Here is a 25,077-nt window from a genome sequence, read left to right as displayed (position 1 = left end):
CGGCCCCCAGTGTGCGGTGTGCAGGAGGCAGCCGATCAGGGATGGATTCTCTCTCACCATGGATGTTTCTCTCTCTCTCCCTCTCCCTTCCTCTCTGAAAGCAATAAAAACACTGTATTTTCCGGCGTATAAGACGACTTTTTAACCCAGGACAATCTGCTATACGCCCAGTTGTCTTATACGCCGGAAAATACGGTATTTTTAAAAAGCTCAAGCCAGGGAAAGTCTCCCTCCCCAGAAAGAGCGGGAGCCGGGGGGAGCCGGGGGGAGCCGGGCGGAGCCGGGCGGGCAGCTGGTCAGCCCCTGCTGGCTGGGGCGTGCAGGAGGCCGTGCGGGGAGGCGGCCGGAGCCTGCGTCCGGGTCCTGTGTGTCTTTGCTCTGGGTCTCCTCATCCGCAGGATGGGGCCAGAGCCCCACGTCCTCCCGGGACCGCAGGCAGGCCTCCGAGCCACTCCTGGGCTGGGGCTTTGGGGAGGCCTGAGCGGCTCCCTCGGCAGGCAGGGGGTCGGAGGAGGCGGGACTGGGTTTTGAGTGGGACCCGGCCTCTCCCAGCGGCACCGCACTTGCTGGGTAGCCCTCCCGCACCGCAGGGGGCAGAGGGGGCAGAGCTGGCCTCTGCTCTGCCGGGTGGCCGCAGGCTCAGGCCCACCCAGACTCCCAAGTGCCGGCTCAGAGCTAGCGCCCCCGGGCGCCTGGGGTGGGGGTCCCACAGACAGGGCCCTTCACATCACTCAGCTAAGCAAATCTGTGTCCCCTGCCATTTCCTTTCTGTGCTTGTTCTTCTATCTCCATGGGGGAGGGATGGAGAAGGGGGAGGGGGAGGGGAGGGATAGAGAAGGGGGAGGGGGAGGGATGGAGAAGGGGGAAGGGGAGGGAGAGGGATGGAGAAGGAGGGATGGGGAGGGGGAGGGTTGACTATTATTTTTTTAATCCTCACCAGAGGATATATTTTTTCTATTGAAAGAGTGGAAAGGAGGGAGGGCGGGGGAGAGAGAAACATCGATGTGAGGGGGACACATCCGTTGGTTGCCTCCGGCATGCACCCTGACGGGGCAGGGGGGATGGAACCTGCCACCCAGGTCCGTGCCCTGAACCAGGAGTCCAACCCGAGACCCTTCAGTGCGTGGCCAACGGTCTGACCACTGAGCCGCGGGCCCGGCTTCGGGCGGCGTCTCACTCTCCTCGGAGCCCCAGCTTCTAAAAGCCTTTGTCCCTGTGGCTGGAGACGCCTCTGGGGACAGGACACCAGCGAGAAGGCGCTCCTGCGGCCCGCGTCCCGGCACCTCCATACCCCAGGGGCCTGGAGCCGAGCAGGCGCAGCGGCCCCGGGTCCCGGCTGTGCCCGCGCAGACGTCGCCCACGGGTCAGGGTGAACCCCACTTGCCCGGGCAGAGCTGGTCCTGACCTGGCAAGCCCTGCCCAGCCCTGACCTTTGGCCTCCTGGCGGGGTCCGGCCCATCACGCCTCGGGCGCGTTAGCCAGGGCCTGGCTGAGGGCACAGGGGCCGGCGCCGAGGATGTGGCGGTGGCCCGAGCCCCGGGAGCTCTTGCGCAGGCCGACCTCGGCGCCGGCTCCGGGCTCGCCCTCGGCGGCGGCGGCGTGCCGGCGGAAGAGGCCGCGGACGGTGGCCTGGAAGCCGCTGGTGACGAAGCAGTACACGATGGGGTCCATGCAGCTGTTGAGGCTGCTGAGCGTCACGGCCACGTGGTAGGCCACGAGGCTGGTGCGGCGGGGGATGCCGGGCCACAGCGCCACGGCCACCTGGAGCGCGTGGAAGGGCGTGAAGCAGACCAGGAAGATGACGAGCACGGTGAGCAGCAGCTGCACGGCGCGCACGCGGCGCCGGCGGCCCTGGCGCAGGAGGCCCGGCCGGGACAGCGCGCACACGATGCGGCCGGTGAACACGCTGATGACCAGCAGCGGCAGCAGGAACTCCAGCACCGTCAGCGCGAACACGCGGCAGCAGGGCCCGCCGGCCGCCGCGCCCAGCACCGACAGCGTCACGGCGCCGGCCGCCAGCCACACGAGGGCGCACACGGCCCGGGCGCAGGCCGGCTGGCGCCAGCGGCGGGAGCCCTCGGGCCGCACGATGGCCAGGTAGCGGTCCACGCAGATGCAGGTGAGGAAGAGGATGGAGCAGTGCATGTTGAGGAAGTAGCCGAAGACGTGCGGGAAGGCGCAGCGCGGGCAGCCCCGCGCGCCGTAGAAGACGGCGAAGCGCGTGGGCAGCGACAGGTCCACCAGCAGGTCCGTCACCACCAGGTTGACGGTGTAGGTGACGGAGGGCGTGGCGGCCCGCGTGCCGCAGCAGAAGACGTACAGCGCCAGCCCGTTGAGCGCCAGCCCCGCGAGGAAGACGACGCCGTGCACGGCCAGCAGCGCCAGCCACAGGCCCGGGAAGGCGCGGTGCAGCTCCTCGTCCAGCGCCGCGAACACGTGGAACAGGGGCCCCTCGGGCGCGCTGACGTTGGCCCACGCCGCCGCCGCCGTGGCATTGGGGGCCGCCGGAGACTCAGAGGCCATGACGCGGCCGCCGGCGCTCGCTCGGGGCCTGGGAGGGAAGAGATGGGGTTACCCTGGCGGCATGGGAGCCCCGGAGGCTGGCCTGCTCACCGAGCACCCAGCCTTTCTGCCTCCGGCCTCGGCCGCCCCGGCCCTGGCGTTGCCCGTGTGGAGCTTTGGAAGAAGACTGGTGCTCTGCCCCGGCCGGTGTGGCTCAGTGGATAGAGCGTCGGCCTGCGGACGGAAGGGTCCCGGGTTCGATTCCAGTCAAGGGCACGTGCCCGGGTTGTGGGCTCCATCCCTAGTGTGGGGCGTGCAGGAGGCAGCCGATCAAGGAGTCTCTCTCATCATTGATGCTGCTCTCTCTCTCTCCCCACCTTCCTCTCTGAGATCAATAAAAATATATTTAAAGCCCTCACCGGTGTGGCTCAGTGGATAGAGCGTCGGCCTGCGGACTGAAGGGTCCCGGGTTCGATTCCGGTCAAGGGCATGTACCTTGGTTGCGGGCACATCCCCAGTAGGGGGTGTGCAGGAGGCAGCTGATTGATGTTTCTCTCATCGATGTTTCTAACTCTCTATCCCTCTCCCTTCCTCTCTGTAAAAAATCAATAAAATATATTTTAAAAAATATATTTAAAAAGAAGAAGGAGGAGGAGGCTGGTGCTCTGAGCCTGCTCCTCCCTGCAGGGCCCAGGCCCCTCGGAGACGAAGGTGACCGGTGGCCTGGCTCAGAGGGCGGGCAGTGTGTGGTGTTTGAACCCAGCTCCCTCCCGCCTCCTCCTCACGCTGGGCGACTTGGGGGCGTCACTTAGCCGCTCTGTGCCTGAGTCCCGACCCGCCCAGGGGGGAGGAGGGGCCTTGGAGGAACCAGTGTCCCCACCTGATGCTCACCCGCCCGCTGACCCTCGCCCTGAGGCCCGGCCTGTCCTCAGCCCACCCACCTGTTCTCGCCGCCTCCAACGAGGCGCCAGGGCAACGCCCTGGGTGAGCGGCCTCGTAGGGGACCCCTCCCAAGGGGCAGGGGCGTTCTAGCCCCTCGGGCGCCCTGTTCCCTCCCAGCCCCGAGAGCAGGCACCTGGTTGTGGAGGCACAGGCTCGGGTTCACCAGGCCGGAGCCGGAGCCGGAGCCGGAGCCGGGCGGAGGGCGAGTGGTGTGAGTGACGTAAAGGCCCGGTGGCCCAGACACGGTGGTGGGGGCGGCGGGCTGGGCTGGGCTGCCCCTCTGTTTATGTTCCCACCGAGCTGTTTGACTTGCGGGGATTTATCCCTCTATTTATAAAGGAAGGGTTAACGGCCCCTGCCCCACCGGCCGGCCCTCCAAATAAGGGCATTTCTGGCTTTTCCAGGGGAAAGGAGAGAGCAGGGGGAGGGGCGGCGTGTGGACTGCCAGGGGCGAGGGGCCCCCCTGCAGGGGGCGGGGAGACCCCTTTCTCCTAGTGACCGGGAGCGAGTCGACCGCTGTGAACGGGCCAGACGCTGCCCACGTCCCTGGCTCCAGGCTCCCTCGGGCAGCGCCCACCCTGTGGAGCGAGAACTCGGCCCTGCCTGCCGGGGTGGGGAGCCCACTGCCTCGCCCGGCGGGTGCACCCAGGAGAGGAGCCCTCACTGGCCGGCGCTCAGTTCCAAGCGGCCTGCAGGGCGGCCTGGTGAGCAGGGTCAGCACCTGCCTCGGCCCCTGCGCTGCTGGGAGGGGTCAGGTGCTGCCCAGGCCTGTGCCCGGCCCCGCCAGTCATCCCCAGCTCACGGGGCTCAGCTCACGGGGCCTCCAGGTCACACTCAGCCCTGACCCTGGTCACACTGAGCCCTGACCCTGGTCACACTGAGCCCTGACCCTGGTCACACTGAGCCCTGAGCCTGGTCACACTGAGTCCTGACCCTGGTCACACTCAGCCCTGACCCTGGTCACACCCTGAGCCCTGACCCTGGTCACACTCAGCCCTGACCCTGGTCACCCTGAGCCCTGACCCTGGTCACACTGACCCTGACACTGGTCACACTGAGCCCTGAGCCTGGTCACACTGAGCCCTGAACCTGGTCACACTGAGCCCTGAACCTGGTCACACTGAGCCCTGAACCTGGTCACACTCAGCCCTGATCCTGGTCACACTGAGCCCTGATCCTGGTCACACTCAGCCCTGACCCTGGTCACACTCAGCCCTGACCCCTGCAGGACACACTCAGCCCTGACCCTGGTCACACTCAGCCCTGACCCAGGTCACACTGAGCCCTGATCCTGGTCACACTGAGCCCTGACCCTGGTCACACTGAGCCCTGACCCTGGTCACACTCAGCCCTGACCCAGGACACACTCAGCCCTGACCCTGGTCACACTCAGCCCTGACCCAGGTCACACTCAGCCCTGACCCTGGTCACACTGAGCCCTGACCCTGCTCACACCCTGAGCCTGGTCACACTTAGCCCTGATCCTGGTCACACTGAGCCCTGACCCTGGTCACACTGAGTCCTGACCCTGGTCACACTGAGCCCTGACCCTGCTCACACCCTGAGCCTGGTCACACTTAGCCCTGACCCTGGTCACACCCTGAGCCCTGACCCTGGTCACACTGAGCCCTGACCCTGGTCACACTGAGCCCTGAGCCTGGTCACATGCTGAGCCCTGAGCCTGGTCACACTGAGTCCTGACCCTGGTCACACTCAGCCCTGACCCTGGTCACATGCTGAGCCCTGAGCCTGGTCACACTTAGCCCTGACCCTGGTCACACTGAGCCCTGGCCCTGCTCACACTCTGAGCCCTGACCCTGGTCACACTGAGCCCTGACCCAGGTCACACTCAGCCCTGACCCTGGTCACACTGAGCCCTGACCCTGGTCACACTGAGCCCTGAGCCTGGTCACATGCTGAGCCCTGAGCCTGGTCACACTCAGCCCTGACCCTGGTCACATGCTGAGCCCTGAGCCTGGTCACACTTAGCCCTGACCCTGGTCACACTGAGCCCTGGCCCTGCTCACACTCTGAGCCCTGACCCTGGTCACACTGAGCCCTGACCCTGGTCACACTGAGCCCTGACCCAGGTCACACTCAGCCCTGACCTGGCCTCAGCCTGGGCCCTCACCTCTGACTCTGCATTCCCACCATCTCTTCTCCATCCTCTCTGCTGAGTGGCCGTCCCCATCCCTGTCCCCCCCGCCCCCCGCAGGCCTGGTCCTCACCTGGTAAGTGGGGTCACTAGGGTTTCCCAGGGGAGGCATGGCCTGTCCCCTCCCCCTTCCTGGCAGGTGCCCGGGGCCTGGCCGAGGTGGAGCAGACCCTGACGCTGGGCCAGCTGGGCGGGGCCATGTGGTCTGTGGTGCCCAGCACAGAGCTGGGCGTGGCCTGGAGGCTGGGCCAGGGCAGCCGGCCAGCGGGGGAGGCGTGTGCCCGCACCAGGCATTCACCGTGTTCGGTTCCGGTCTCAGAGCCGGTGTCTCACCTGGGAAGCTGGGAACCGGGTTTGTTGAATGAATAAGGGAGCAAACCCATGAATGCAATCGGGCAGCGGCCGGAGGAGCCTGCGGGAGTGGGACACACCAGCCGCCCCACACCAGGCTCGCGGTCCTGACAACAGCAGCGCGGGCGGCTCTGGGCTCCCCCTGAGCGGGGCCCTGATGGGCCTCCCAGGTGCCACTGCGGGACCTCTCAGAGCCTGGGTGAAGGCTCGAACCCGGGATCCGCCCACAGAGGAAGGATGAGCACCTTCCCGAGTCCTCAGACCCGGTCCCCTCCAGGGGCTCCTCTCTGTCCAGCCTGATGGCCACACCCACGCATGGGGGGCTGTCTCCACTCAGCTCACTGGACCCCGGCTCTGTGCCCAGCAACACAAGGCCAAGACCCCACGGGGGCGTCGAGGCCGTGCTGACCGCCCCCGTTGGCAGGGGGGGTGTCCTTTCGAACCCCCTTGCCCCCTCCTGTCCCTGCGTGTTCTCTGTGGGTGCCTCCCACCTGCCACGTATGGGGTGCAGGGAAGCCGCGCCTCCGCCGTGGGCGCACACTCTTCCCTGGCCAGGGTGCTCGGAGCCTCTGCTGGCCCAGGTGCTGGGCGGCCACGCGCCCCCACAGCCGGCCTGGGCGTCACAGACGAGGGAGCGGAGGCCCCGAGGGGTGGGTGAGGCGCCCGAGGCCACACAGCGTGAAGCTGGTGGCTCGCAGCCAGGTCACCTGCTCCCAGGCCACGCAGGGGGACCGGGCTGGGGGACCGGGCTGGGTGGGCACCTCTGGACCTGAGGTTTGTTGGGCACAAGGAGATTCTCGGGCACGCAGCACCGTGTGTGCTCACACCTCCCACGAGATGACATTCCAGGGCCAAAATAGCCAATATTAGGGGAACCGTCCGCCTGTTTGTTTTTCCGGTTATTCTTGGTTTCATGGCAGCAGCTCGAGAATATCGCCGGTGGTTCTACCAGGACGGCTGGGCCCTTACTGAGGCCCCAGGAGGGACCCCGCTGGCCCTGGCTCCCCCAGCAGGTCCTAGGGGGTGCCAGCCAGAATCTAGGCTCCTCCCGGCCAGGGCTCCCGCCCCTGGGCTCGGGGAGAGGGGCCCCTCGTGGGCATGGGGGGGTGATGGCAGAGGCCACCTGGCTCCGCCTCGCCCGCCGGACTCTGCCTCACTCCCACCCGATGAAATGCAAGTCCCTGCTCCTGGGGTCCTGGGGTGCTCGGACAGCCTCCTGCCGCCCGGCTCACCCCTCGAGGCAGCCTCTCTGCGGGCAGCGGGGCAGGGCTCCAGGCACCCCGTCTGGCCCCTGCCTCATCCTTCTCCAGCAGATCCGGCCTGGTACTCTCGGCCTTTGCACATGCTGTTCCCTCTGCCCGGCATCTGTCTCTGCCAGTGTCACCTGCACCCACAGTCCCCACCCCACACCGCCGTCCCTGTGCCCCCCGACCTCCTGGTGCCCTGGACACCCTTCCCCGGGGCAGAGTTGTGACCCCACAATTCAGGAGTCCCCTTCCAGGGGCTCACGGAGCCCTCCCCAGACACCCCCAAGTTGGAGCTATCACCCCCAGGCGTGTGTGAGTCACCCAGCGGGGGCGAGGAGCCGGCGTGTGCCCTCTGCCCCGTGCCTCCGACAGTGGACACGGCCTGTGCAGGACCGGAGCCCCTGCAGGGGAGGGGACCTGAGCGCCCCTCTGGCTGGGGGGACCACGTGCTGGCAGAAGGGTATGGTGGGCAGTGGGCAGCGGGGCGGCCGGCCGGGAGGCTGTGAGCGCCGCCTCCCTTCCATCCTGCCCGCCCTTCCATCCCGAGGCCGCACAGCTGCTCCGTGTCTGCCCTCCCGCCACCCTGGCCACCGGCCAGTTCCCAGCCCGCCTGCCCGCCCCCCGCGGGACCGGCTCCTTCTCACAGGGCAGTCCCCGCCAGCCAGAGCCAGACGGGGCAGAGCCAGCTCCCAGGCCCATGCCGGGCGGCCGGTGCGCTGGGCCTCAGTTTCCCCACCCTATTCGGGTTGGAAAGGGTGGGCTGGAGCTGAGAGCCTCAGCTGGGGAGTGGCTGGGCTGGCCCTCCACGGGGGCACCCTGCTCGGAGCCTGTCCCCACGAGCCCCTCAGCCCCCAGCCCTGCCCAGCCTGGAGGAAGGTGGGGGCCGAGGTCCCACAGCTCATCAAGGGCCCCTGGGGTCCCCCTATCCAGTGCCTCCGCAGGTGGGGGATCCGTCGCCGCCTTGTGGGTGCGGCGGAGGAACCGAGAGCTGCTGGAGGAACAGTGAGTGAATGAATGAAATCCGGAGAGGGCTCTGGGGCTCAGCAGCACCGTGAGGCTCGGCGGGAGGGACGCCCCACCAGCCCTGGGGAGCTCCCCCCCCTCGGCACCAGCCTGGCCGCTCTCCCGCCTCCCGGGCTCAGTGTTCCCGTCTGCACAGTGGCTCCTCCGGCCGGACCGAAGCCCCTCCGGCCCGGGCTGTGCTGGGGTGAGCACGGGCTGAGCGGGGGCCGGGCCAGCCCTGGACTCACCTCCCTCCGCAGCCGGTGGCCAGGCAGCGCCGGCTCCCCGCTCCGTCTCCCCGGGCAGCTCTGTGGCCACTCGGTCAGGGGCCGCTGCCTTCCTGGGGCCTGACGTCACTGGCGCCCGGGGCTCCTTTTGGGCAAAGGCAACCGCGGTGGGGGCGGGGCGGGCGGGGGCGGGGCAGACCCTCCTCCCACCCCCACCCACGGCCCCTGGAGGAGCCCGGTCAGGCCCCTGGCGGGAGGAGCTTAGGGGCTGCAGAGTCCACGGCCCCGCGGGGCAGAGGAGGAAACTGAGGCACCTAGGGGTGGGGCCAAAGCGGCACCGGCCAGGAGGGGAGGGGCAGAGGGGAGGCCTGGGGCTGCAGCCGGGCTCCCTGACCCCCAGCCCTGTCTGGGAGAGCGCAGCCTGCGCCCTGGTGCTGAGGGGGGGAGGGGGGCACCGCAGACCCAGCTTTCCGCCTGGAGGGGCAGGTGTCTGTGTGCCTGCCCGCACTGTCCTGGGGTCTGCGTTCTGTACATCTGGCCTGTGTGCCCCTGTGTGCCCCTGTGTGTCCCTGTGTGCCCGTGTGTGTGCCCCTGTGTGCCCCTGTGTGTCCCTGTGTGCCCCTGTGTGCTCCTGTGTGCCCCTGTGTGCCCCTGTGTGTGCCCCTGTGTGTGCCCGTATGTGCCCCTGTGTGCTCTGTGTGCCCCTGTGTGTGCCCCTGTGTGCCCCTGTGTGCTCCTGTGTGCCCCTGTGTGCCCGTGTGTGCCCCTGTGTGTGCCCCTGTGTGCCCCTGTGTGTGCCCGTGTGTGCTCCTGTGTGTGCCCCTGCGTGCCCGTGTGTTCCTGTGTGTGCCCCGTGTGTGCCCGTGTGTTCCTGTGTGTGCCCACGTGCCTGTGTGTGCCCCTGTGTGCCCGTGTGTGTGCCCGTGTATGTGTGCCCGTGTGTGTGCCCGTGTGCCCCTGTGTGCCCGTGTGTGCCCCTGTGTGCCCGTGTGTGCCCCTGTGTGTGCCCGTGTGTGCCCCTGAGTGCCCCTGTGTGCCCCTGTGTGCCCGTGTGTGCCCGTGTGTGCCCCTGTGTGCCCCTGTGTGCCCCTGTGTGCCCGTGTGTGCGCCTGTGTGCCCGTGTGTGCCCGTGTGTGCCCCTGTGTGTGCCCGTGTGTGCCCCTGAGTGCCCGTGTGTGCCCCTGTGTGCCCGTGTGTGTGCCCGTGTGCCTGTGTGTCCGTGTGCCCCTGTGTGCCCGTGTGTGTTCCTGTGTGCCCGTGTGTGCCCGTGTGTGCTCCTGTGTGTGCTTGTGTGTGCCCCTGAGTGCCCGTGTGTGCCCGTGTGTGCCTCTGAGTGCCCCTGTGTGCCCGTGTGTGCCCGTGTGCCCGTGTGTGTGCCCCTGTGTGCCTGTGTGCCCCTGTGTGCCTGTGTGTGCCCCTGTGTGCCCGTGTGTTCCTGTGTGCCCCTGTGTGTGCCTGTGTGTGCCCCTGAGTGCCCGTGTGTGCCCGTGTGTTCCTGTGTGTGCCCGTGTGCCCATGTGCTCGAGGCCTGCACGAGCAGTACCTGGCCTCTGTGCCCACCGGTGTGGTCCCCAGGGGCACGCACGGGCCTGAGTGTTTGTGGGGCTGGCCCTGCCCCAGCCCCTGCCCGGCCTGGGGTGACCTCTGAGTGCAGCGCTCTGCGGGGACACACTGGCGGCCGCGTGGGAAAGACCCGGACCTGCCGGCCGTGGCTCATGGATCTCTGTGGCTGAGCCTGGCCGGGCGGCGCTGGGAGGACCTCCCTCCCCGACAGGCGCTGACAGGTGGCCAGCCTGGGGGTCGGGGCTGCGGGTCCGAGTGAGGGAGGCAGGGGTGAGGTCCCTGTGCTCAGGCGCCCACTCTCACCCTCCAACCCCTGCACCCGCTGAGCTGGCCTGGGCCAGCACGACAGGGGGCGGCTGCCCCCCGAGATCTCAGGGCCACCCACAGGAGGGCGCGGAGGGGCCCCGGCCCGAGGGAGGCTCCCAGAGGTGGACGCACAGCTGCGGCAGAGGCAGGGGTGAGAGGGGGCAGAGGGAGGGTGGGCAGGGGGAGGGGAGGGCAGGGGGAAGGAGGGAGGGCAGGGGGAGGAGAGGGCAGGGGAAGGAGGGAGGGCAGAGGGAGGGGGGGGCAGGGGAAGGAGGGAGGGCAGGGGGAGGGGAGGGCAGTGGGAAGGAGGGCGGGCAGGGGGAGGGGAGGGCAGGGGGAGGGGAGGGCAGGGGGAAGGAGGGAGGGCAGGGGGAGGGGAGGGCAGGGGGAAGGAGGGAGGGCAGAGGGAGGAGAGGGCAGGGGAAGGAGGGAGGGCAGAGGGAGGGGAGGGCAGGGGAAGGAGGGAGGGCAGGGGGAGGGGAGGGCAGGGGAAGGAGGGAGGGCAGAGGGAGGAAGGGAGGGCAGGGGGAGGGGAGGGCAGGGGGAAGGAGGGAGGGCAGGGGGAGGGGAGGGCAGGGGAAGGAGGGAGGGCAGGGGGAGGGGAGGGCAGGGGGAAGGAGGGAGGGCAGGGGGAGGGGAGGGCAGAGGGAGGGGAGGGCAGGGGAAGGAGGGAGGGCAGAGGGAGGGAGGGCAGAGGGAGGGCGGGCAGGGGGAGGGGGCAGCCCAGGAGGCTGGAGTGACCCTCCGGCCCTCAGTGGAGACAGGCCCACAGGGACAGTCTCACCCTGGTCACCTCCACGGCCTGGGTGGCCGGGCTGAGTCTGGGGCCAGAACCTTTCCAGGGGTCTGACTGCCCATCTCGGGCAGGGCTGCCCAGCGAGGCTTCCGTGAGCCCGCAGAGCGCCCCCCTCCCCCCGCACCCACCGCGCGGCTGGGGAGGGACTCACAGAGGACAGACAGACGTTGGCCGTCCTGAGGACTCAGCACGAATAGCCCCGCGAGTGGGGGCCGCGGGGGAGCAGGGGACGCTCTCGACCGCCCGCGGCCCCGTCACCCTCCTGGTGCCCGCAGCTCCAGACTCATCTGTCCTCGGAGAGGCCCTGGTCTCCGGGCCCCCGGAGGGGGTAGGCAGTCTCGGCCCGGCCACTCCACGGGCCCTGTTGTCTGCCCAGGGGGAGGCGGCCCAGGCGGAGGGGCCTGGGTGGAGGTGCAGGCCAGCTCCGAGAGGGCTCAGGCCCCTGGAGGGAGCGTGGGGAGCCCCCAGCCCTGGGGTGACCTGGAGAGAGCCGGCAGCGGGGGCTGGGGGGCGGGAAGGCCCTGGGGGCCTCCTGAGGGGTCGGCAGTGGCCACGTGCCCCTTGTGCTCGGGAATCCTTGCTGGCCGACCCCACTGGTGGGGGGGGGGGGGGGGCGAGTGGGCTGGGAGAAGTGACTGAGTGTCAGAGATGAGTGGCTGGAAGGCCCGTGGGCAGCCCTGGTCCGAGCCCAGCGGGACCACCCTGTGCTGGAGGTGGGACAGCGGGCCTGTGTCAGGCCCCAGCCAGCCCCCTCCCAGGAAGCACTGGGCCTGCGTGCCCGGGACATTGCCCAGGAGCGCGCTCCCAGCAGGTAGGGAGCGGGCCAGAGGAGGGGTGCCCGCTGAGCCCACAGCAGGGAGGGAGGCTGGGCTGGGCAGGGTTGGCCGAGGGAGTGAGGAGGCGGTGGCTGAGCGATGCCCGCTCTTCCCAGCCCCGTGTTCGGGAGCCTTGGGAACCCCTGGCCCAGGGACGGCAGAGAGGACCCCAGACCCTGGCCCAGGGCAGAGTGTCGGGTTCAAGGTGTCCCAGGCCCCTGTCCAAGTCCTGGAGGCCAGGCTCTCGGGCAGAGCCAAGCCGGCCCACCCAGGTCAAGAGGCAGCCACGTCCCCCGCGGCTCGGGACCTGCTTTCTATTTCAGAACACCCCATGGGAGCGGGGCGGCCTGCCTGCCTGTCTGTGTCTGTATCTGTCTGCGTAGCAGGCCCCCCGGGCGGCCCTGGCTCCCCCGCTCTGCGGCCCTGGCTGCCTCGGCCACCCTGGACGGGGGCAGGGACAGCGGGGCTCGGTCCACGCGGGGAGGCTGTTTCTGTTGGCCGGGCCGGTGGCTTTCCGGGAAGCCGAGCCCGTGCTCCGGGCTGCTGGGCGGGGAGGGCACGGGAACGGAACGCCGGGGGTGGGCAGGCGCGGGGTGGGGCCTGCGGTGCAGGGGGACCCCACAGGCCTCCACAGCCCCCGCCCCGGGTCTGCAGCCCTGTGGGGAGCCGGCACGGCCCTGGCCACTCAGCCCCACGTTGGGCGCCTTACGTGCCGCCAGCTCAGCCAGGTTCGGGGAGCCTGAGGGGGCGGTGAAGGATGGGGAACAGACAGACAGAGAATGAACGCTGGGTCTGGGTGGGACGCTGCCTCTCTGATGGAGAGAGACAGCGCCACGGACCACGAGCCGTGTCTTTATCTTACAGCCGATGCCACGGGGCACAGTGAGGGCGGGTCAAGATGTTTACAGCATTCTCGTGGGTTTCGATCCCACTCAATTACACGCACCTGAACTCTGTCAAGCCCACATCACTCAGGCACGTGGGGCCAGTGTTCGGACCACAGGTTCAAGCTCACAACCACAGCTGTTGGCTCTAACGGTGCTGGGAGGCTCTGCCCTCCACGCTGGGACGTGCACGTGGCCACGAGAGGACTGTGCCCTCTCCTCAGCCCGAGGCTTGAACCTGTCCAGACGCTGTGGCCGCGCCCCACACAACCCCATCGCTCTGAGACGGGAAAGTGTGGAGGTCAGTTGGACACCAGCCCTCAGCCCACCCACGGACATCGCCACAGGGCAGCGCGGCGGGTGCGGCCGATTCGGGAGCAGCTCATGACCTGCAGGGTCTTCGCCGACGCGGGACAGGAGGCCGCTGCGGAGCGGGGCCTCGGAGACGGGCGGCGCGTCAGTAACAGCTAACAGCCGTGCGCCGTGCGCTGCCCGAGGTCGCCGGGGCCGAGCCCCTGCCGGTGCCCCTGAAACGCATATGCTGTGGTGCGCCGGCCCCACTCTAATAAGGACAAAGGAAACCTGGCCCTCGCCGGTGCGGCTCAGTGGGTAGAGCGTTGGCATGTGGACCAAAGGGTCCCGGGTTGGATTCCCGGCCAGGGCACATGCCAGGGGTTTCGGGCTCGGTCCCCAGTGGGGGGCGTGCAGGAGGCAGCCGATCCACGGTTCTCTCTCATCGTGGATGTTTCTCCCCCTCTCCCTTCCTCTCTGAGAACAATGAACAGACAAACAACTTGAATAAAAATCACTCTGTGCAGGAGGAAGCTCTGAGCACCTCCTGTTCTCTCAGCGGGAGGCCAGTCCAGCTCCGAGCTCCGCGGCCAGGAAGCCCTGAGCGTGTGTGTGACATTGTCTGCCAGAGCCTCAGGCCCCTGCAGGTGAGAGCGGGCGTGGTCCAGGCCCCTTCCTGCAGGGGGCAGGGCCCCTGCGGGCACACGGGGAGGCGGGGGGGGGGGGGTAAGAGCCAGGACAGGCTTGGCACCGGTCCCTGTCCCCAGGCCCCGGACCCCCTTCAGGGCCGATTTCTGGGAGGTTGGGGAGACGGCTGGAGCCTCAGTGAGTGATGGGGGCATTCGGAGAGGACAGATTTGGGTTCTCATCCTGGTCCCACTCCTCCCACCTGAGACTAGTCCCTTGGCCTCCCCATGCCTCGGTTTCCCCATCTGCAGGACGAGGGTGGCCCTGCATGGCCCCGCAGTGAGGGGTAAAGGAGACGGCAGATGTGTTTTGGGGTCACTCGGGGCCGTGCGGGTCCAATGTGCTGGGTGCACCGGGATCATCGCGGGCGTCCATCAGTCCAGGTGCCAGGGCCGCCCGCGACTTGGCTCCTGCCCGCACTCAGATGCTGGTCGGAGCGGACACTGGGTTACCAGCCGCTTACCTCCAGTGTCCAACCTAGACCCTGGCTAACACCTGTTCACTGTCCCGGGTTACTCTCAGGGGCCAGCATCCCTCCATCCATCTCCCCATCCCTCCATCCCTCCGTCTCTCCATCTCTCCATCCATCCCCCCATCCCTCCATCTCTCTATCCCTCCCTCTATCCATCTCTCCATACCTCCCTCCATCTCTCCATCTCTCTAGCCATCCCTCCATCCCTCCACCTCTCCATCCATCTCTCCATCCCTCCATCTCTCTAGCCATCCCTCCATCTCTCCATCCATCCCTCCATTCATCTCCATCCATCCATCTCTCCCTCCTCCCATCCCTCCCTCTGTTCAAGAACAAATGGACTTTGTCCGAGGCTTGTGGATAATTATTTTCCCCTCTGTAAACCAAATCCTGTTTCCATCTCTCATCCTTGCAGCCTGAGCTGCCCGCCCTGTCCCAGGTCCCCCCCACCCCCCCCAGCTCCCCGCCGCCCCCGGGCCTGCTCCTCGTCTCCCAGGCAGGTTTGTTTAAGGCCAGCTGACACTTCCCTCCTGCCGCCAGGCTGTTTACACGGGGCTGTCACTGGAAGCTCCAGGTGTGGGAGGGAGGCCTGAGCGCATCCTGGCTGGAGCTGGCGGGGCGTCTGCGGGGACTGGGGGGATTTGGGGGGACCCTTCCACATGTCTTGGGTAGTGCTGTCCTCAGCCCAGCCACTGTCCCCATTTCACAGGTGAGTCTGGGAGGCTCAGAGGCTCCCAGCAGGCCAGGGACGGACCTGAGGTGTGGCCATCACCCCTACTTCCGGAACATTCCCATCACCCCAACCCACTAAGCAGCCACCCCAGGCCTCCCCTAGCCCCTGCTCCTCACTGTGCGGATCTGCTGCTCTGACATTCCGCAGGGATGCCTCGGGGTCTGCGTCCTCTCACAGCCCCCCCCCCCCATGCACGTGCGCCCCGGGGCCCTCGTCCTGTCCGCAGCCGCTGGCTTCTCTTCCGCCTCCTGCTCGCGGGGCGTTTCCACCGGCTCTCACAAACCCCGCAGACACCCTGGGGAGCAGGTCGGGGGGGAGCCCCTGCTCTGAGCCCTTGAGGGCACACACCTGGGGTCCCCCCTCAGGGCCTTCCTGTGCGGGTGGTTCTGTGTGCTCCCTGTTCCGTGTGCCCGTTCCCCGGACGTTAGCAGCCCCGCCCAGGCCTGGGCAGGGCCAGGTGCGCTGTGTGGAGGGACCAGAGGCCTCCGCCCTCCGCACCTGCCCGGGGCTCCCTGCACCCTCCCTCTGCCCCCCACGCAGGGCATCCTTCTCTCCCTCTGTCCCCCACGCGGGGCGTCCTTCTCCCTCTGCCCCCCACGCGGGGCGTCCTTCTCCCTCTGCCCCCCACGCGGGGCGTCCTTCCCTCTCTGTCCCCCACGCGGGGCATCCTTCTCCCTCTGCCCCCCACGCGGGGCATCCTTCTCTCCCTCTGCCCCCCACGCGGGGCGTCCTTCCCTCTCTGCCCCCCACGCGGGGCGTCCTTCTCTCTCTGCCCCCCACGCGGGGTGTCCTTCTCCCTCTGCCCCCACGCGGGGCGTCCTTCTCTCTCTGCCCCCCACGCGGGGCGTCCTTCTCTCCCTCTGTCCCCCACGCGGGGCGTCCTTCTCCCTCTGCCCCCCACGCGGGGCGTCCTTCTCCCTCTGCCCCCCACGCGGGGCATCCTTCTCTCCCTCTGCCCCCCACGCGGGGCGTCCTTCTCCCTCTGCCCCCCACGCGGGGGCCGGGCCGGCACAGGTCTGACGGGCAGCAGGATCTCCAAGGACGCTCTCGGACGTGAACAGGCCCGAGGTGACACCTGGCGCCCCTGGGAGATCAGCAGCCCCCGCGGGAGGGAGGTCAGCGGCCAGAGGCGGAGAGACCAGTTGAGGGGTCCCAGCCCCAAGAGCGTGCTGGGAGCGGGGCTCCGGCGAGCTGGGCTGCCCCCTGGTGGCCACCACACGCAGGTGCCAGCGCTCCGGTCAGCATCTCCAGGTGCCCACAGGGATCCTGGCCCTCGTCCTGCCCACCGCTGGGGACGCAGGGGTCCGGCACTGCCCCCCACGGAGACTGTCATCCTGGGAGAGGCCTCTGAGGGTCAGGCCCGGCTGCCCGAAGCCCCAGGGTCAGCCCGAGAGTCTGACCTTTCACCCCAGCTCTAGGGAGAGCAGGTGCCCCACTCCTGGCCACCTGCCCAGCACAGGCCCAGGGCCCCGGGCACAGGCCACGCTGGGGCGCCGCGGTGGGCGTTGGAGAGTCCGTGCACCCGCAGAGGCTGCGCCCAGGAGACGGGGACAGGACCCGTGGAAGGACAGTGAGGCCAGGGGCCTAGAGGTGAGTGGGGTCGGCGCTTGTCCAGGGTGGGGTGCGGGGTCAAAGGCCGGGGGGGGGGGGAGGGCGTAGACAGAACCACCTTCGGGCTGGCAGTGACGGGGGCCCAGCAGGCGGCCAGCAGCCTTCTCAGCAAGCTCGCCCCAGCAGAGGCCCCCCAGTGTGGAGCGCCCCAATGTGGAGGCCCCCCAGAGTGGAGCGCCCCAATGCAGAGGCCCTAAGTCTGCAGGGGAGGCCCCACCAGAGGCAGCAGCTGACCAAGGTGGGGGACCCCAGTGGTCAGGACGGGAGGAGTGAGGGTTGCCTGCCACCTGCCCCCCAGCTTGCCCACCTCACCCACACAGGTTTGGGGCTCTGGGTGGGGGAGGGCACCTCACTGGATCCTGCCTACCCTCCCTGAGCCCCGGCAGGCGTCATCCCTGCCCCTCATTCTCTGGGGAAACTTCTAGACCCTGGTGAGACCCAGGTGCTGGTGAGACCCAGGTCCTGGTGAGACCCAGGTGCTGGTGAGACCCAGGTGCTGAGGGCCGGCTCCACGCCCTGGAGCCCACACTGCCGTTGCCAGGCCTGTCCCCACAGGTCACGTGGAGGCCCCTGAACTGGGAGACAGAAGGGAGGGGGAGGGGAGGAGCGGGAGGAGAGGAGGGGGGAGGAGGGAGGGAGGAGGAAAGTCCTGGGGCCTGGAGAGGCCCTTCCTCACCACAAGGGGGCGCCCACGCAGCACGCCTGACCCCCAAGCCTTCCATCTCTGCTCCATCAGGGGTGGGTGGGTAGATGTGGGGCCTGGACGATGGGCTGGGGCCTCAGACTCTGCTGCGGGGCCTGGGGGAGGACACGGCGTGCAAGGCCCGGAGGGGGGCTCGCCGGGTGCGAGGGGCTCCAGGTGCAGAGCTGGAGGGGACACGCCCGCCTCTGCGTACGCTGGAGCCCTCTCCCACGCCCCTGCCCACGCCAGCCGGCCTGCCCAAACGCTGATGCCCGGGCTCCGGGGGCTGTCTGGGGGGGCTGTCTGGGGGGCTCCCTGGCTCCAGTCTGCAGCCCCCCAGGGCAGCCCAGTACGCGTCAGAACCACGGGTGGTGCAGAGCAGCGAGCAGGCTCAGCTGGGGACCCTGCCCCTTAGGGCACCCGCTCAGGGGGCCCCGGAAGCTCCCACGCCCCAGCATCGATCTCAGGACCCTGGGCTGGAGGACAGTGGCCCCTCGAGGGAAGACCCTCCGCCCCAGGGAGCCGAGCCCACCCTGCAGCTGCCGGTCCTCTGGGCAGAGCCCCTGAGGACCCCTGCCCCACTGACTCAGCGGGCCTGTGCCACCCATGGGCACCGGCCGAGGACCGTGTGCGGCCCCGGAGGCTTTGACGGCAACGCCCTGCAGCCTGGATGCTCCCCCGGGGAAGCCAGCCGCCCCCCCCTTCCCCCCCCCCCCCCCCGTGCCCTCAGAGCTGCCCAGCCCGACAGTGAGGCTTGGAAGCAGCCCTGCCCCGGGGAGCCCTCCGACGTGGCCCCGGCCATGGCACCCCCGGAGAGCCCGAGCCCGCACTGCCCGTGAAGCCGCTGGGACCCCGACGCACAGGCCCCGAGAGAGGACAGGTGGTTCCTCCATTGTCACACTAAGTTGTTTGTTTTTAAATATATTTTTACTGATGTCAGAGAGGAAGGGAGAGGGAGAGAAAGAGAAACATCAATGAGAGAGACTCATGGATCGGCTGCCTCCTGCACGCTCCACACTGGGGATGGAGCCCACAACCCGGGCACGTGCCCTGACTGAACCCTGACCTCCTGGTTCACAGGTCGACGCTCCCCCTGAGCCACTGGCTGCAAGAAGTTTGAGGGACAGTTTCGAGGCATAAACAGCAATGACCGCCCAGGCTTTCTGGTGAGTGATGGGAGCAGGAGTGAGCGAGGGGCGCGGGGGGGGGGGGGGGGGTGAGTGAGCGAGGGGCGGGGCGCGGGGGTGAGAGAAAGGAGTCGCCCTCCAGCTCCTGCACACCAGGCCCTGTTCTCAGGCGGCTCCTTCCTGTTGGGGTGCCGTTGCTCCCCTGGTTCCCCGTTAGCAGAGCCTGAGTGGGGCTGGGCGCAGGGGGGTTATTTGGGGTGATCCGACCAGCACGCAGGAGTGCCGCGGAGGTCTGTCCTGTGTCCGGGACCCCTGAGCAGTGTTCGGAACACCCCCTGAGGGCCCGCCTGTGGACGGAAGCTGGGTGCACACCCCCTGGTGAGGGCTGGCCAGGGAGTGACCACCTTCGGGGCCCGTGTGCCTGGGGGCAGCACTGTTGGGGTGCGGAGGGTCCGAGCCTGCTCAGAACGGGCCCTCCTGCTGCCGCTGAGATGCGGGCGGGCAGGGGCGTGACGTGGCCACCAGGCTCCGGCCCCGGAGGCCGCTCCTCCTGTTCTAGGTGCACCCCTCACACCCATATGGCCCGGCTTTACAGACGGGGAAACTGAGGGAGGAGAGGTTAAGGTGCAGCCCGCCGCTGCCCACGGCTGGTTCTTGCCCGGCCAGGGCCCCTCCTCTGCCCCCGCCCCTTCCGGGCCAGGCTGCTGGGCTGCAGGCTGCTTCTGGAAATCCACTTAGCTCCCCGTCCCTGTCCTCGGAGCTAGTCTGCTAATCCCGCGCCCACGGGTCCCCCGCTGCGGGATCCTCCTCCCGCCAGCCCCACCCCCGCCCAGCCAGGGCCCTGCTCCCAGCCCTGCTTCTGGGATGGTGGGCGGGAGGGGGCAGTGCAGGGACAGGTGAGTGGGGAGGGGGCAGTGCAGGGGCAGGTGGGCGGGAGGGGGCAGTGCAGGGGCAGGTGGGCAGGGAGGGGGCAGTGCAGGCCACGTGGGCGGGAGGACTGGGCGGCTGGGATTCAGACCTGGGCTCAGCCTCCCCTCCGCCCGCCTTCTCTGAGGCCGGGACTCCCCTCAGCTCCCTTCCTGCCGCCCGTCCTCTCAGCAGCGGGACGGCTCTGGTCTCCCAGCCCTGGGTTCGAATCCCAGCTCTGCCGGGGCTGCTTCACTTTCCTAATCTGCAGAATGGGGGTGCGGGCCCTCCCTGCAGGGCGGGGTAGCCTGAGGCCAGGGGATGAACTGGGGACGGTCCTCGGTCCCCACCCTGATTGATGCCAGGAATGTGGGGGTGACAGACACCCCGCCTGCTGTCCTCACCTGGGCTGGGAGCGAGGAGAAACGCCACCATTCGGACCCGCGCCCGCTGCCCCGGCCCCGGGCCTGCCCCCAGGGCCTGGATTGTGGGCCGTCCCTTTAAGACGGGTCCAGACTGAGCCTGGCTGAGTCCTGGAGGGGCCGAGCTGGGGAGATAGGACCCTGGAAAGTCCATGGGGCCCAGTGGGAAGGGGCGGCAGGGCTGTGGCCAGCGGGGGGCACCCTCGTGCCATGTGCGCAGGAGCTGCCGGCGGCCTGAGAAGTGGGGGGCCGGCCCGGAGGGTGGGTTCTGGGTCCAACTCTCCGGCTGGGAGGCCTGGGGGTGGGTCTCTGTTCTGCACCAGCAAGCCAGGGGCCGGATCCGACCCAGGGCCGCCCACTGGGCAGCACCCCCAGATGCTCTTTGTGGTGCACACAGGTCCCCTGGGGGACTCTGGGTCCCCCGGGGAGCACCGTTGCTGGTGGGCTGTGGGAGGTCTGAGCCCCCAGACTGCAGGATGCTGTGGTTCCATTCCAGGCCTCGGATGCTGGGGGACTTGGTGGCAGGAGCTGCAGAATGTTCTAGAACAGGGTGGTGGGATGGAGCAGCGCCTGAGGGGTCCAACTTCCCAGGGGAGTGGCCCTAGAAGCGGGGGCACCAGGAGGAAGGCTCCAGCCCCAGGGCCCAGGGGTGGGGTCTCGGGTGCGCGGTGGCGGCTGATATCAGGAACAGCTGTGGCCCCAGCTTCCGTCGGGGCCCCGGGCCTCCCCTCTGTCTCAGTTCTCCCTTCTGCAGAGGGGCCTTGACCTGCTCACCAGTCCCCCCCGCCCCCCCTGCCCCTGTCTGGGAGCTGCAGGAGCTGTTCCCACGCCCTGGCTAGCAGGGACCCCGAAGCTGGGCTGGCGCAGATGCAGGAGGCGGGCTGGCGGGCAGGCGGCCCTGCCCCGTCCGCTTCCCATGGGACCGGCGCTCTCCTGGCTCTGGGGCCCCTCCTGTGACTCAGGCTTCCTGGAAAGGCACGGGGGCCCGAGGGGGCAGAGGGCTCCCCATGGCCGGTGCGGTCCACCGTCACCCCGTCACCCCGGGCACACACAGTGGGCTTTACCCGCCCGCCACTCCGCCCGCCCCTGGTGCTGGGCCCCAGGCCCCTCCTCGCTCCCCCCCCCCCGCCCCCCCCTCCCCCGCCCGGCTCTGCCAAAGCAAACACTCCCCTCCTTCACCTCCCGAGGGAGCTGCCCAGTGTCCTCTGGGCTTCCCTGCTCTCGGGCCGCGGCCCGGGGCCCATCTGCTGGGAATTGCCAGATGGAGCTCGGGGGGTGCCCGGGGGGTGCCCGAGATCCTCCACAATGACCACCGCCCCCCCACATGGCCCAAGGGAGCCCCGAGGCATGGCCCTGGTCTGCCCGGCCTCTCTGGGGGACCCTGGGCCCGGCCCTGTCCTTCCCGAGCCTCAGTTTTCTCGCCTGTAGAATGGGAGCGTGGACAGAGCCTGACCTCACAGCAGCCGGGGGGGCGGAGCCAGGACCGAGCCGGTGGCCTTGGAGGTTAAGCGAGGCCACCTGAGCCCTCGGCCCGCTTCCTTCCTGCGTCTGCCCTGTGCGGGCTCACGTGGCGCTGTCCGAGGCCTGAGCCCTGGGTGCCTCAGTTTCCCTCTCTGTCAGGTTGTGCGGTGACAGGCCCAGGACCTCAGGTGGGGGAGGGACGGCATTGGATCAGTGCTGCTGGGGTCTCATCCCAGTCCGTGGCGCCCTCAGGAATTCTCACTGCTGTGCGCCCGGACTCTGGGCGTGTCCGCGAGCAGGAGCGCAGACGCCGCGTGCTGCCCGCATCTCCCATGAAGGTTCCCCGTTCGCTCCCGTGGGCCCGGGGCCTGGGGTGGAGGGGCCCTGGGGATGGCCTCTCGGGAGCAGGGCTGGGCAGCGGGGAGGGTGCGTCTGGTTGCCCACGCCTGCTGGTCCCCTGGGAAGAGCCTTGACCCGCAGGCCCTGCGTCCCTCCCCCATCTACTCCTCTTGGCTGCTGCAGATGGGGGTGGGGGTGCCGGTTACTGCCTGGCCTGGCTCCTGTGCCTCTTGGGGGGCTGCCCCGGCCGGAACTGGCCCTCGAGGGGGATGGAAGAAGGTCCTGACCCGGCAGGGACCTGTGGGTGAGCGGGACCCGCAGGAGATAGCAGTTGCCTTCCCGGAGCGCGGGTCCCCAAGACGGAGGTTGTGGAGGGGCAGGAAGCCGGGGGGGCTTCTGGGAGGAGGTGGCATCTGGCCTGGGCATCACCATGGCTGGAGAGAGGGGCTCCAGGAAGGGGAGCTGGTGAGGGCAGGCTCCCCAGGGCTCGGGAGCCACCGGCCCCTCTGTGGGCCGCTCTGGGCGGCAGGGGGCCGGCAGGGCACTGGTCCATCCTGTCCGTCCTCGCGGTCAGCCGTGTGCAGCTGGTCCTGCTCCTGGTGGGAGGCTGGGTGTGTGCGGCGAGGCCCCTAGGGGGCAGGGCGGGAAGGGGGTGGGCGAAGGCAGGCGCGGCAGTGCCCCCCCTGACGAGGGGCCAGAGAGGAGCCTCCAGGTGTGTGTGTGGGCGGAGCCGACCCTCCCTGCACAGCCTCCGCTCCTCCCGCCCAGACCCTCTGCTCACTGGCCTCGGTGTCCCTACCTGTGAAATGGGCGGAGAGGAGCTGCCCCGCTGGTGTGGTGACAGGCTGGCTGGTGGTGAAAGGGGCGTCTGGCGAGCAGATAGGAGAGCCTGGTGGGAAACTGTGCCTCAGTTTACCCCTCCGTCAGTGAGCGTGTGGAGTCCTTTTCTGGGGATGTTAGGAGGCCTGGACGCATGGGAGGGGCTCTGCGGATGGATGGGGGCTGCAGCCTCCCCCGCCCCCGACCTCCCCGCTCCCCGCCCCCCCCCCCCCCCCCCCCGCTGTGGGTGGGGCTGTTCCCACGCGGCCCGCAGGGCAGGGAGGGAAGCCATCTGGAGGCCTTGCTCACCCCTCCCCCGGCCTCCTGGCAGGAAGTGACCGGAAGGGCTGTCCCCAGGGGCCTCAGGCCTGTGAGGACAGAGGACAGCCAGCGGCGGGGGGTCCCTGGGTGGAGTGTTGGGGGCAGGGAATGAGGACAGAGTGGGCAGAGCTGGGCGCTCCGGCCCACGTGGCTGGAGCATAGATTGACCTGCTCAGACAGTGTGTCCATCTGCCCGTCCACCCGTCAGCTACCCTGTCCACACACGAGCCCCAGGTGAGGTCCAGCGGGGGCCTGGCCACGGAGTCACAGTCTCTGGCCGCGGACGAGGCCCTGCAGCCTGAGCCCCGGGCAGTGAGTGATGTTAGGGGAGCGGGGTGTGTGTGTGTGTGTGTGTGTGTGTGTGTGTGTGTGTGTGTCTGCCCATGGATGGGTTCAGTCCGCCCTGCCTCACACCCCCTCCCCCATCACCCTGCGGGTCAGGGCCTGGGCCTCCACCTCGGCGGTGCCCAGCTGCCCCGATGCCCACGAACCGCCCTGAGTGTGGCCGCTGGGCCTGCGGACGTTCCCACAGACACTGCCAGCTGGGCCTGCGGCCTAGGAAGGACGCTGACCCCGTGGGCCCTGTGTCCTGCGTCCTTGGCTGCCTCATGCCCGCCCAGGCCTCTGCCCTTCCGACGGACCCGCTGGGCTTGGGGGCCAGACAGCGCTGCCCGGCGGCACGGGGAGGCCAAGGAGCAGCCCCCGCCGCCCCCCCCCCCCCCCCACTTCCTCGGAAGCCTCTGGCTCAGGGGCCTGGTGGGCAGAGCCCTCCCTGAGAGCTGCTGGGGTTTCGGGGCCAGGCCAGTCTCCCCACCCCCAGGAGGAAGTGAGCGTGAGAACCAGGGCTTGGGGCAGAGCTGGGCTCCCAGAGCGAGCTGCCGGGAGGCGTGTCCCTCGGCCGGGCCTGGGCCCGGTTTGTGTTCGGGGAGAGCGGTGGGCCCAGGGCAGGCGACCGCGGGCGTGTCCTGGGTGGGTCGCTGGCCATTCCCAAGCATAGACGGTGTGTCAGTCACGACCCCGCCTCACAGCTGCCCTCGGGGTGTGGGGGTCCCATTTGCAGGGGACTGGCCACCTCCCAAGGCAGAGCCAGGTGGGCCGCAGGTCTGAGCGGAGCCGGCCTCGCCCCGCTGCCCGGTCGGTGAGGAGGTACCAGGTGGACCAGGGCAGGCAAGAGAGGGAGGGGGCATTTTTTTTTGTGTGTTTTTTTTTCCCAAATATATATTTTTTTCAATTTTTTTAATTAAGGTATTATATGTGCCAAATATATTTGTATTGATTTCAGAGAGGAAGGAAGAGGGAGAGAGAGACAGAAACATCCATGACGAGAGAGAATCATTGATCAGCTGCCTCCTGCACGCCCCACACTGGGGATCGAATCCAAAACCCGGCGTGTGCCCTGACCGTGACCTCCTGGTTTACTGGTTGACGCTCAAGCACTGAGCCACGCCAGCCGGGTGGGGCAGTTCTTTGGCCACAAACGAGATGCCCTCAGTCCCCGAGGGTGGCAGGCAGGCAGGCCTGAGCGACTCAAGTGCCCATCAGCCAGCGAGCAGGCAGCGGAAGGCGGTCCCTCACACCGGGGAGCGCTACGCGGCCACGAAAAGGAGCATCGCCCGCACGCTGCCACCGGCGGACGGCCGGGAAGGCACGGTGCTGCGTGGCGGGAGCAGCCACGAGAGGCCACGTCACGTGTGGTTACACGGATGTGAAGTGTCCAGAAGAGCGGGTCCTCAGGGGCGGGAAGTGGCTGCGTGGTTGACGGATTGGAGGAGGGGGAGGGGAGCGGACTGCTGACGGATACGGGGTTTCCTTTTCAGGGTGCTGGAATGTTCTGGAATTAGATGGTGGTGCCAGTGACAAAACCCTGAATATACTAAAAACACACCGAAGCGTACACTTTAAAATAGTTAAAATGGCGAGTGTCACGTGCTGGGAATTTTAACTCCATTTGCAGGCGTGAGGAGCCCTCCCCGGCCCGCACAATCTGGCTCGAGCAGGCTCTGGGTTAAAGTCTGCAAAATAGGATTACCGCCCTGCCCGGGGCTCCCGACGCGGGGACCTTCTTAGAGCGCGGAGGGCGCGGCTGGCGCCGCCTTCTGCCCCAGCAGGTGCCTCATCGCAGGTGAGTGCTGCCCAGTGAATGAGGGGGAGGCTCAGGGCCTGGCCTCGCCTCCCCCCTCCTGTGTGGCCGTTTCCCTCTTTGCGGGGATCTGTCCTTGGTTCCTCCCCTACGGGTGGGGTGGCGGGGTGAGGGCTGCACGGCGGGGCTGGGCCTGGCTCCGAGCCTCAGGTCCTTGCCCCTGAGGGGCTCACGGAGTCGCCGAGGGGTCAGAGGGGGTGATGTGGGCACATGCTTGGCCACCACTGAAGTGAGACCCCGCCTGTCCCGGCCCCACACCCTTCTTCCAAGGAGGTG

General features: G+C 68.6%; 1 protein-coding gene across 1 annotated transcript; it reads right to left on the bottom strand.

Annotated features, from left to right (window-relative positions):
- Positions 1-1,458: 1,458 nt before the first annotated feature.
- On the bottom strand, positions 1,459-2,523 carry GPR20 (G protein-coupled receptor 20). Its single transcript, XM_054708697.1, has one exon. The coding sequence runs from the start codon at positions 2,521-2,523 to the stop codon at positions 1,459-1,461; it is 1,065 nt and encodes a 354-aa protein (XP_054564672.1).
- Between the last annotated feature and the right edge of the window lie 22,554 nt (positions 2,524-25,077).

This window comes from Eptesicus fuscus, chromosome 19 (assembly GCF_027574615.1).
Source record: "Eptesicus fuscus isolate TK198812 chromosome 19, DD_ASM_mEF_20220401, whole genome shotgun sequence".
Taxonomy (NCBI): Eukaryota; Metazoa; Chordata; class Mammalia; order Chiroptera; family Vespertilionidae; genus Eptesicus; species Eptesicus fuscus.
Note: the sequence above shows the minus strand (reverse complement) of the source record. Positions and strands in the feature narration are given on the sequence as shown.

Bases quoted from the DNA above. Each gene is read 5' to 3' on its own strand.
- GPR20 (XM_054708697.1), bottom strand. From the start codon at position 2,523: ATGGCCTCTGAGTCTCCGGCGGCCCCCAATGCCACGGCGGCGGCGGCG.